General features: G+C 38.5%; 1 protein-coding gene across 1 annotated transcript in view; it reads left to right on the forward strand.

The window, feature by feature from the left end:
- The window catches only part of MEIS2 (Meis homeobox 2), a 259,462-nt gene that overhangs the window by 242,645 nt on the left and 4,317 nt on the right, over positions 1-12,500 (forward strand). The window contains exon 10 of the mRNA XM_007940468.2: positions 12,233-12,291. Coding sequence (XP_007938659.1) covers positions 12,233-12,291 — 59 coding nt within the window. The remainder of the gene's footprint in view (positions 1-12,232; positions 12,292-12,500) is intronic.

Genomic DNA, 12,500 nt, shown 5'->3' on the forward strand with positions numbered 1-12,500 from the left:
TATAATGTTACATATATATCATATATATGTGTTGTTACGTGCTGTCAAGTTGGCTCTGACTCAGCCACCCTGTATAGAAATATTATATGCACACACATACATATATATGGATACATATGGTTGATGACTTCTCAAAGTTTAGCTCAAAGCTCCATTGTTGCAACCCCTTACTTGGTTGACAGGGCATTCCTAACCTGACAGATTTATCCATTGAGAGCAGGATCATGCATTTCAAACCAGTTTAATTCTTACAAGACAATTCATATGGCTTATGTAGATTTTGTTGTTGATTTTTTTTTTTCCCCTATGTGTTTGTTACTCAGTGAAGCCTGTGTCAGTATAAATCAGTGGTAATGAAATCAACATTATGTCATCTTTGATAATGCATTTGTGAAAGCCTTTCTGGACATTTAGTTTAGCTTTTAATGATTGATATTATAGACAGTGAATAAACATTTTTGATGGATCTGTTTGATCACAAGTAAAAAAAAAAAAAGATACTTCCTGGCTAATCCTTTTTTCTCTTTGATTTAAAAAGTGTAATGCCATCGGAGAGGAAACAGTTCAAATGTGGTCATCATAGGCTGGTGGCACCAAAAATAGAAACTCACTTAGGGTAAAATTTGCTGTCAAGAAAAACGGAGCATTCTTTCTGAACTCAAGACCTCGTGGTTCATGCTAGCTTGCTTGTAGATGGTTGCTACAATAAGGCTTCTTTCATACAGGTGTGTTTATGCCCCAGGCTTGCTGGCCACAGTCCATTCCATTTACAGAAGCTGAATTAAACAATAACTACCGCATTGCAAAAAATGAGAGGGGGGGGTGCGGAGAAAAGGGAAGGGGGGAAGGTGAGCGTCAAAGGAGATGCCTGAGAGCTTTGTTAGGGCCAAGAAAAACCCTGTTGCAGTTGTCAGAGCTTGTTGATGTTGCTGGGAACGGCACTTTTTTTTTTCTCCTGGATTTTGTGGTTCTGCCTTAGGAAAGAAAGTAAAATAGAATGGAAGAACAAAGTCCTACTCTATAAGTCAGCAGCTGCTCCTTGCCAGATCAAAGGAGTGACATTTTTGCTCCTGGACTACTTGTCCACTTGAGGGCTTGACAGGCAGCTAACAGCTGGCCTGCTAGACTGTATGGGAGAATCAGCCTACATCTTCTTCTGAGCAGATGACAAGCTAATCAGAGAGTTATCCATAACACAGGGCATATGAGTGTACCTTGATCTCTTCAAACATATCTAATACATAATTGCTAAACAGCTTGGTACATTTTTGGAAAGTTAATGCTTAGGTGGTTTCCACTGAGAAGTAGAGAATTAATACTTCAATCAAAGGTGATCGTGAAAGCTAAAAAGATACTAAATTTGTAAGGATCTTCTCCTCTTAGAATGAATTAGTAAACGGCGAGGAACATAACGGGAATTGGCTAAGAATGTGTATAACTGATTACATACATTCCTTCTGGTTGATTTTGAAAGTCTGGTCAGACTACATCTACAGAGTGTAGATAGTTGAACAGGTAATTGGTAATTTTGAAAATGATTATTCCTTCTTCTTACGCTGATAGAATTGAATAAAGTTGTAAATATATATTCCCTGGCTGCAAAAAGTTGTTTTCAGAAGCACAATAAGGTGTGTAAGTAGATAGATCTGGAATTTTAATGTCAGTAGTAAAACTTTCAAAGTAATTCAGTTTCTACTTGATTTCCATCTGCAATAAATCATGTACAGGATGAGGTAATATACTACAACTTATGTCTATTGACTTAGTATTTTATCTTTAAGAGGATAGATCCTAGATATGAATAGCTAAGGAAGTTTGAGTGTTTTCTCTTCCCTGCTTTCAAGTAGCTTGAAAGATCACTTTTATAGTGTATGATAAATAGCCACATATGAATAATCTGATGGCATTCTATAAGAGTAACAGTGCTTCAAGAATCATAACCTGCTGGGATGTTTTGTTACGTGCCATCGGGTGTGATTATATTCAGAGAATAGTGTTTATTGTTGCTCAGAGTTATAAAGGAAATAAAAGATAATTCCCTTTCTGAGTAGAAATTTCTCAAATGCTTTTGTTAAAAAGTCTCAGCTATTGACCATGTAAGCTTTTGTCAAATAAGATGCCAAATTTTCCAGGTCACCTTTGAAGCTTTTTTTGAACTATAAAAATAATCTTACTTATTATTTAATGAACAGTACAGAATTTCATGAAGGAAAAAAAGAGAAATCTATCATGCTCATTCCTGAAGGCAGCCTCTGTTAACAGTTTCCATAAAAATATTTTATTGGCCCAACTTTTCCTTCAGGAGGTACAGATGGGATAAAATGAATTAAATTATTACAAATGGTTTGTTGCCCTAGGCCAGTGATTACAAGATTGTTTAGATCCAAGTTACCTATAGAAAAGAGTAAATGGATTTTCACAGCTAAGATTCACTATTAAAACTTGATGTTTGCAAGTTTCTATTCTTTGGGACAGTACTAGATCATCTATTTGATATGTGATCTAGAGCAGGGCTTCTCTAACTTAAATGTTCATAGATCACCTGGAGATGTTTTCAAATACAGATTTAGATTCAGTTCAGTACAGCCAGGGTGGGACCTGAGAGTCTGCGTTTCCGTCTTTCTAATAAGCTCCTAAGGAGTTGTGGTGGTGCATTGGTTAAAACATTCAGCTGCTAACCAATAGATTGGCAGTGTGATCCCACCAGCCATGCTTTGCAGGAAAAAGATGAGGCAACCTGCTTCTGTAAAGATTTACAACTTTGGAAACCCTATGGGGCAGTTCTACTCTGCCCTATAGGATCTCTGTGAGTCAGAATCAACTCAGTGGCAGTGAGTTTGGGATTTAGAATACGTTTCTAAACGATGTTGATACTGCTGTTCCATAGAACACATTTAGAGTTGCAAGGATCTCTAGACTACCATTTAGAGAGTGTACTCCAATATAGCTTGTCCTGCTTCCCTCTTCCCATAGTACATGCCTGCTCTCTTGTTGTTGTTATGTGCCATGGAGTTGATTTTCAACTCATAGGGACAATATGTGACAGAGTAGAACTGTCCCTGAGGGTTTTCCAGGTTGTAATTTTTTCAGGAGATTGACAGGTCTTTCTCCTACAGAGTCACTGGGTAGGTTCAAACTGCCAACACCTTGGTTAGCAGTCAAGCCCTTAACCATTGCACCACAAGGGTTTCTTAGACCTGCTTAAGCATCTAAAATTTCCCCTATAGCATTATACATTTGGAGTAAGTCGTGAACACTTGAAAGTTCTTACCACATGGACACATGCTATGTATCTGTAGCATCTATCAGTACCCTGTTATCAGCCCAGCATGGTTTTGTTTAATAGTCACCCAGGCATTCTTAATTATTACCTATGAGGGAACTGAGCTCAAGAGAGGATATTAGATAGATGCATTTAGATGATAAGCTAACATTTAATGAGCTCTTGCTATGTGCTGTAAGTTTCTAGAGGTACAAATGGTTAACACACTTGGCTACCCAGAGGTGCCTTAGAAGAAAGGCCTGGCAACCTACTTCTCAAATATCAGGCATTGAGAAACCCATGGAGCACAGTTCTGCTCAGACACACATGAGGTCATATGAGTCAGAGTCAAATGCATGGCAACTCATACTTAGTGGTTTGCTTTGTGCCAGGCACTATGCTAAGGAAGATATATACAATATTTCCCTTTATCTTAAAAACAATCCTGGCCTAATTATCTCCCCAGTTTAGAGGCAGGAAAATAAATGAAGCATGGGAAGATTAAGTAGATTTGCCCAACATCACACTGCAGGTAAATGGCAGAAAGTATGAACACATCACATCGTTACATGGAAAACTCAGGAATATGGGACAATAATTGAGAAGGCCTTGCACAAAGTAGAGCATTTCAGTAAATAAGGCTACATAGGGCCTTCGTAACTTTATGAAAGAATTAGATAAAAGGAAGTATATTGAAAAAATACAGTAAAAGGCTGCCAAAGATAAGTATTATCTACTTGATAATTTTGCCTGGGGCCTTTCACATCAGCATGAGCACTCCACTACCCAAAATATATAGAATTAGTTGACATTCAACCATTTCCAAAACCAAACCAAACTCACTTCCGTCAAGATGGTTCCAACTCATTGTTATCCCTCCTTGGGTTTCCAAGGTGGCATCTTTACGGAAGTAGATTGCTCAGTCTTCCTTCCAAGGAGTGGCTGGTGGGTTTGAACCAACAGCCTCTGGTTAGCAGTCAAATGCCTTAGCACTACACCACAGAACTCCTTCAACCATTTTAGGAGGTAGCATATGATCAAGAACCAATGGTATTGAAGGAAGAAGTTCAAGCTGCACTGAAGGTATTGCTGAAGAACAAGGCACCAGGAATTGACAGAATACTAACTGAGACATTTCAGAAAATGGATGCAATGCTGGAAGTGCTCACATTTTGAAGATAGCTACCAGGCCAACAGACTGGAAGAGATGCATATTTGGGCCCATCCCAAAGAAAGGTGATCAACAGAATGCAGAAATTATCAAATAATATCATTAATATCACACACAAATAAAATGTTGTTGAAGATGATTCCTGAATGATTACAGCTGTACACTGGCAGGTGTGGTAGTTAAGGTTGTGTGTCAACTTGGCTGGGCCATACGTAGGTCTGAGTGACTTGGCAGCTGAATGTAATTATTCCCCTGTAATGAGATTATAATTATGCCCATGATAGAATCTGCTGTGAGGTGTTAATCAGTGGAAAGGGTGCTGCCTTTGGGGTGTCTCTTGCTTCTAGCATATAAGAAGCAGCTTTGGGAAAGATCTCTAGCTTTTGGCATATCTGGGCCCTGCATTGGCCAAGTCTTGGCCTGCCATGTTGCCTGCTGATTTTGGGATTGTTCCTGGACTTGAACCAGTGGTCTGCTGTGTTGTCTATTGATCTTGGGATTGTGCCATTCTACTTGTCAACCATGGGTTCATCAGCCTCAGCAGATAGCAGCTGCATGAGTTATAAGACACCTCCAGCTCCAGCAGGCCTAGAATAAGAGGCAGAGCTCCAAAGCTCAAGGTCGAGGGGCCTTTACCCAGCCGCTGGAGCCAGCACTCTGAATTTGGACTTCTAGCCTCTTAAAAACTGTAAGAGAATAAATTTCTTTTTGCTCAAGCCATCCGCTTGTGATTTGTCTGTTATAACAGGAATAGAGAACCAAAACAAAAAAGAATTGCCAGAAATTCAAACCAGATTCAGAAGAGGATGTTGAATGAAGGATATCATTGCTGACATCAGATGATCTTGGCTGAAAGCAGAGAATACTAGAAAGATATTTACCTGTGTTTGATTGACTGTGCAAAGGCATTCAACTGGGTGGATCATAACAAATTATGGATAACATTGAGAAGAGCATACATTTCTGAATGCTTAATTGTACTCATAAGGAACCTGTACATAGACCAAAAGGCAGTCATTCAAACAGAACAAGATAGTGGGTAGTTTAAAATCAGGAAAGGTGTTAGTCAGGGTTGTATTCTTTCACCATATTTATTCAGTCTGTATGTTGAACACATAATCCAAGAAACTGGATTATGTGAAGAATGTGGCATCAGGATTGGAGAAAGATTCATTAACAACCTGTGATATGCAGATGACATGACCTTGCTGCTGAAAATGAGGAGGACTTGAAGCACTTATTGATAAAGATCAAAGACAACAGCCTTCAGTATGGGCTACACCTCTACACAAAGAAAACAAAAATCCTCAGAACTGGAAAAGTAAGCAACATCATGATAAATGGAGAAAAGTTTGAATTTGTCAAGGCTTTCATTTACTTAGATCCACAATCAACACTCATGGAAGCAGCAGTCAATAAATTAACCAATGTGTTGCATTGGGAGAATTTGCTTCGAAAGACTTCTTGAAAGTGTTAAAAAGCAAAGATGTCACTTTGAGGGCTAAGATATGCCTGACCCAAATCATGGTATTTTCAATTGCCTTTTATCCATGTGAAGGACCTCTGGTCGCGTAGTGCCTAAGGCACTTGACTGCTAACTGGAAGGCTGGCAGTTCAAACCCACCAGCCACTCCTCAGAAGGAAGGTTGGGCAATCCACTTCCATAGTGATATCACCTCGGAAACCCAAAGAGGGTTAGCTGTGAGTCGGGTCTGACTCAACAGCACATACCAACAACAACAACATATCCATGTGAAAGCTGGACAGTGAATAAAGAAGAATTGATGCCTTTGAATTGTGGTGTTGGCGAAGAATATTGAATATACCATAGACTGCCAGAAGAACAAACAAATCTGTCTAGAAAGAAGTAGTGCCAGAATGTCCTTTAAAAGCAAGGGTGGTGAGACTTTGTTTCACAGACTTTGGTCATGTTATCAGGTGGGTCTAATCCCTGGAGAAGGACATCATGCTTGGTAAAGTAGAGGGTCAATAAAAAAGGAAGACCCTCAATAAAATGGATTGACACAGTGGCTGCAACAATGGGCTCAGACATGGCAAAGATTGTGAGGATGGCACTGGACCAGGCAGTTTTCATTCTGTTATCCCTAGGGTTGCTATGAGTTGGAACCGACTCAACACCACCGAACCACAACAATGCTGAAGGTAAAATAACAACATGCTTGTGATCCCAGATTAATATCATATTTTCATATTATAAGTTCATGAGCATAAATTCATATGTTTTCAGTTCTGTGGACAAATCTAGTCTATCAAATTCTAAATTAAGCTACACCAAAAACAAAAACCAAACTCACTATCAAGTTGTTTCCTACTCATAGCAACCTTCCTTGGGTTTCGAGGCTATAAATCTTTACTGAAGTAGGTCAACCTATCTTCCTTCCACAGAGCACCTGGTGGGTTTGAACTGCCGACCTACTGGTTAGCAGTCAAGTCCTTATCCACTATGCCATCAAAGTGCCTTACAAATTAAGCTATAGCTTAGGGAAGTTAATTATGTCCTATGAATATGTCCCTAAGCAGCCTATGAATCTCACTTATCACTTTGCTCACAGTTGGTTGTGAGAAAAGACCTATTGTCTGATCACCAGTGAAAAACTTATGTTTTCAACATGACACAGTCATTTGTGTTCCCAGGTATAAGTTCAAGGGCATTAAACCTGCTTAAGTCACTGACTTTATCATTTTAATGTATCTTACTGAGAAAACCACACTCTTAGCCATGACCACAGGGCAGTAAAAGACTTGGCTTTTCTGTATGTGTATGTGAATTAAGAATAAAACAAAGAAACTTGATAACTGACTTGCCAAGGTTGAAGCTTCACTGTTTGAAACATCAGTCAGTAGCAAGCATTGCGAATAAGCACCCTCTCTGACGAATCCCGGGAGCTCTGGTAGTGTAGTGCCTAAGGCACTTGACTGCTAACCAAAAGGCTGGTGGTTCAAACCCACCAGCCACTCCTGGGAAGGAAGGTTGGGCAATCTAATCTGTAGTGATACCGCCTCGGAAACCCAAGGAGGGGTCTCTATGAGTTAGGTCCAACTCGACGGCACGTAACAACAACAGCAACAACTGACAAGTCCCAGAGCTGGGCAAAGTGGAGAAGCAGCACTTTTTCATTTTTTTAGCAGGTCCCTAGTCACTAAGCTGCCTACAACACCTTTGCCAAATTGATCTGATCCCTCTTCAACAGTTCAGCCCCTTTCCTTAACCAAATGGATCCATGCAAAAGCTTCAGTTCCTGCAATTCTTGATTCCTCCTAAAGTGACTCAAGGGCACATAACAACAACAACAACAACAACAACAAAGTGTTCAAGTCTGGCAGCCTTCCAGGTGACTCCACTGAGGCCTGCACTTTCTAACAAAAGGAATGCTGCTGAAAGGAGTTGGTTACCAGGTGTGGCATGAAGTTAGTGAACCAGAAAGAAGGGATTTATCAGCCATTTAAAAGGGGGGTGGTGGAGAAAAAGAAGCCAACCAACACTCAGGAATGACAGTTAACCCTAATTCTATCAATCTGAAATATGCTTTGGAGTGTAAAGCTTTTAAAAGAAAAATCATGATGGTCAGATTTCAGTTACAGAAAAGTATGCAAAGTGAAAAATTCCCCTTTTCTGTGGGAAAATGCTTTCCTGGAGACATCTTCCAGCAAGACAAGATTTCAGTGATATTTTGCTATCTTGAGTTCATTCTGTTTAATGAACAGAATGAACTCTCCAAGTTCACTCAGAAAGGTGTTCATGATTCTTAGAAAGTTATGGAATTTATTTCTTATAATTAAGTTATTTTTAAGCTAACAGTATATAATTTTTAAGAATCATAGATCCAAAGTGTTTTCTATTTAAGTAAAATTTAGAGAGAAAGTATATAGTAGATAGTCTTAGTAGATAGTCTCCAGAGCTTTTGCATGAGCCTGGATATTAACTTTGTGTTCAATACAAATCAATGGAACTAGTGCACTTTAGGGTACTAATTCCCTAAGGAGTCACTAATGGAATTATCTGTAGTTCTTAAAAAAGTCACAATGAAGCTAATGAAATTTTTTTCTACGTGAAATCTGGAAAGGCACTAGGCTTACTAGCACATTTTATTTATGGCATATATCATATATGACATATTTTACATGCAAGTTGTACTCAGAATTTTTAAAGAGCTATTTGATGTCCAAGAAGACTTTGTAACTTAAGGTCAAATTGTTTATACCAGTATAGGACTATATTATATGTCCTCAACTTCAAAATCATTCTAGGATGACATTAAAACTTAGAGAATTTTTTAATATCAGATACAGATGAAAAACCTAACAGCCTTTGGTTTGGAAATAACTTCTGGAGTTTTTCATTAAAGTTGGGTGCAGCTTGCTGCATTTTGGTTAGTTGGATGTCTTCAGCAATTTTTCAAATGTTTTGGGTTTGGCAAAGTCCAAAATGTTTTTTGCCAAGACCCTCTTTTCCCCTTATTTTTTAAACCCGTGTGAAATTCAAGGATAACTTAATCCATATGTGTCTGATTCATTTACACTTAACTCATCAAAATGTTATTTTGTAAGACCCATTTAATATCCAAGAGACCTTTTTAAGACAAATCTTTTGTCTTTGAAAAGCAAGTTGCATTTTTCCATATGAATGGACGTTGGACCTTGAAAAATTGAAGAACAGTTGATTTTCGACTTAGAACTCTCAAATTTTAAGTAGAATCTAAACTTGGATATTCTGTTTACTACTTGAGCACTATATAAATCCATTTTAAAAATATAGACCAGAGGAAGTGGGGGGAAATTTCATGTCATATCCTTTTGGGGAAAGATCATATATGAAAATTTCATTTAACTAATATTAAAGAAATAAAAATTACTCTGTTTGATTTTTTTAAAATTGACAATTTAAATGGTTGTATTTTATATAGATCTACATGTTTTCTAAGAGTAGCCCATGGGTCACCAGTATAGTGGAGTAATTTTAATTTTAATTTTTTTAGATCATTAATTTGAATAATAACATTTATGGTATTAATAAGATGTCCCAAGATCAGAGGAGCTGACAATTGGCAGGAGTTATATGTAAAAAGATTTCTGAAAAACATTGCAGCCCATATGTTTTTAAAATTTTCTATTATTTGAAAGAATGCAATAGAATTATGAATCTGGCAAAAAAAAAAATAGCAATATGAATCAAATATATTGTTTGAGAACAAAAATTCAGAAAGGCTAAATGGAACCCAAATGCAAAAAGCGAAATCCCTAATACTTTTTCTAAAAGGATCTAGTGAAAACATTCAGAGGCCTCTATTCATATTTGTTTAGCAGAACTGGGCAAAGAAAGGCCATTGCCATAACTGCTAGTGAACATCCAGTCCATGCCATGGTAACTAGTTGAAAATGTAATACTGGAGTGGCATTTCCAAGTTCAGCGCTTCTACAAAGACCTGCTAGGACACAGAATGCTTTTTTAATGTTCTACATTGTTGTGTATCTCCCATTGAACAACCTTTTCAGGGACCCCGTTTTTACTAATGTAAACATTCTGACTAGTATCCAAAGAAATGACCTTAGAGTGAACCTCTAACCTTCTCCATAATTATTTGTTTGAAGACAGTGTGGAGTTCTCCTGCTGAGAACTAAGAACCATGATGCCTTGCAGCTCTGTGAGTAAGGGAGTGTTTGGGAGAACTTGAGAGAAAGACATAAATAAGGGAACAACCTCCAGATGTAAATAATAAAACAATGAAAAGGTGAAATTAAAAAGGAAAAAATAGCAATTCATTTCACCTAAAAAGTTGGCCTGTAGGGAAAAAACAAACAGGGTTGGTAGCACATAAAAAGAGGTAAAACCCTTGCCATGTGTGTCCTCCATTAGAAATGTGGAGAGAAAAGTTTCCTCTCGCTCTCTTGATCATCTCTATTGATCTTAACCTGAGCTGATTTAAAAAAAAAAAAAAAACAAAGAGTTCCTGCAGGTGGACCCAATAAATGCAGTGGGGAAAGAGTAGGTAGCTAAATTCTTCTTCTGAAATGAAGGATGCTTCTGGAAGGCTTGGTAATCTGATCAGATATTCCTCGGCAATTTATAAGTGAAGGGGTAGGAATACACATGCAATTTCAACTCCTCTTTTGTTGTAGCATTCCATAGCTTGTCATTTCTTTGCCAATCCAGAAGGGGTGTAACGTTTTTTGACAACTGAGTTATACTTTTATAAGTAATAAAGAAGTCCATTGTTTTTTAAAAAAAAAAAAACACCATATGCAAAAGACTCCTTTGGTTTTCTTGTAGCTGTGATTCCTCAGCCTAATTGTATTCCCACCATAGAGCTCACAGGAGGCGAATACAAGTGTGGGCTGGCTGTCCTCACAAAGAACTTCAACTTTGTAGACATGCAGAGCTGACGACATACCCTCAAATTTTTCTGGCTAATTTCAAAGAATGAGTTTTCAGTTCCTGCCTGTGACCCCATGCGGACTCATTCGTCATTAAGTCCCCTGCACTTAAGATTTAAAACAGAAAATATGGAAAAATGTTATAAACGGGTATATTTTTAAGGAACAGGTAGACATTCCCCCTTCTTGCCCCCTCCCTGGAATACATTGCCAGTAATCTTGTGCATAAGCTTAATGCATGAGGAATGCACATCATGAAATGCTCAGGGACAAGAACCAAAACTCACTGCCATCGAATTGATTCCAACTCATAGCGGCCCTATAGGACAGAGTAGAGCTGCCCCATTGGGTTCCTAAAGCATCTTTCTCCGTGGAGTGGCTGGTGGGTTCCAACCACAGACCTTTTGGTTAGCAGCCAAGGGCTTTAACTGCTACACCACCAGGGCTCCTATGGGGACAAGGGTAACTCACAAATGGTTGAAAATTGTTTTGTTTTTATTAAATTTGGAGAAATAAAGGAGATTTCTTATCATCTTATTCTGTTTGTACATGAATATTTGATGGGCATTATTAAACATTAAATTAACATAAAGTAGGCACTTATTTTTGGATTTCCAACAAAATTAGATCCAGGCTTCTTAGACAAAATGACTGCTTCTCCTTTACATTCCTGGGATTCAGCTGATTTGAAAATGTTTCTTTGGGCTCTAATATCAACCATGTGTACCTGAGGCTCTGTCTTTCTAGTGGGTTGAAAGGTGGCTGGGTTTATGGTTGGCAGTTACCTTATCCTCTGCCCTGGGTGTCCCAGCTTAGGCTAGAAAGGCGCCCCCAACTGGCACTGACCTCTAAATGACCCCTAACTTTACAGGCTTAAACTGCAGGAGTTGCCGAAGAGCAGAAGTCTTTCTGGCCAGCACTTATTACTGCTGTGTTGGTGATAAAACTTCAGACAGCCTAATTGATGGCTTTGCTGACCTAACAATACCTTGTGAAAGCAGAGTGCTGGAGCCTGGTCTCCATTTATGACCAGCTGCAAGGGGAAGCTGGGTCTCCCTATGAGGAGTAGTTGAGGGAAAGGAGAAAAATCTTCCAGCCTGTGAACTTTAACCAGATTCCTACTTGTTTAAGAAGCAAAGCACAATTGCAAATTAATAGATGTTTTCTCGTGGAGAACTATTTCTCTTCCCTCCTGAAGCTGATATAACAAATTGGTTTGGAGTTGGTTGTGATGGAGATGATCCAATCAACTATTTTTGAACACTTAAGGGGGAAAATCACCTTTAAATTAAAAAGATATTTCTCTAGATGCTCCACTATATTGTATTCTCTACAGCATTAGTGGAAAGGTATTCTCAGAGCACAGAAATTGAGTTTGATGACTAGACTTGTCTCCTCTGTTTCAGGTTTATTAATGCCAGAAGAAGAATAGTACAGCCCATGATTGACCAGTCAAATCGAGCAGGCAAGTTCCAACTAGTATCTGTATTTCAGTTCCACAGGCACAAACCCTCATCAAGTTATCCTTCAGGAGTTTCATCACCTGGTAAATAAATACTTCCACCAGGCATTCTGGGAGTTAGTTTTTTTTTTTTTTTTTTTTTTAATGTCCCCAGAATTCCCGCTGTAGGAAGCAACTTCACTAATTGGTGCTAATTGGAGATTTCCCACCCT

This window comes from Orycteropus afer, unplaced genomic scaffold, assembly GCF_000298275.1.
Source record: "Orycteropus afer afer isolate SDZICR_OR568_19922 unplaced genomic scaffold, OryAfe1.0 scaffold00068, whole genome shotgun sequence".
In the NCBI taxonomy this organism is placed as follows: domain Eukaryota; kingdom Metazoa; phylum Chordata; class Mammalia; order Tubulidentata; family Orycteropodidae; genus Orycteropus; species Orycteropus afer.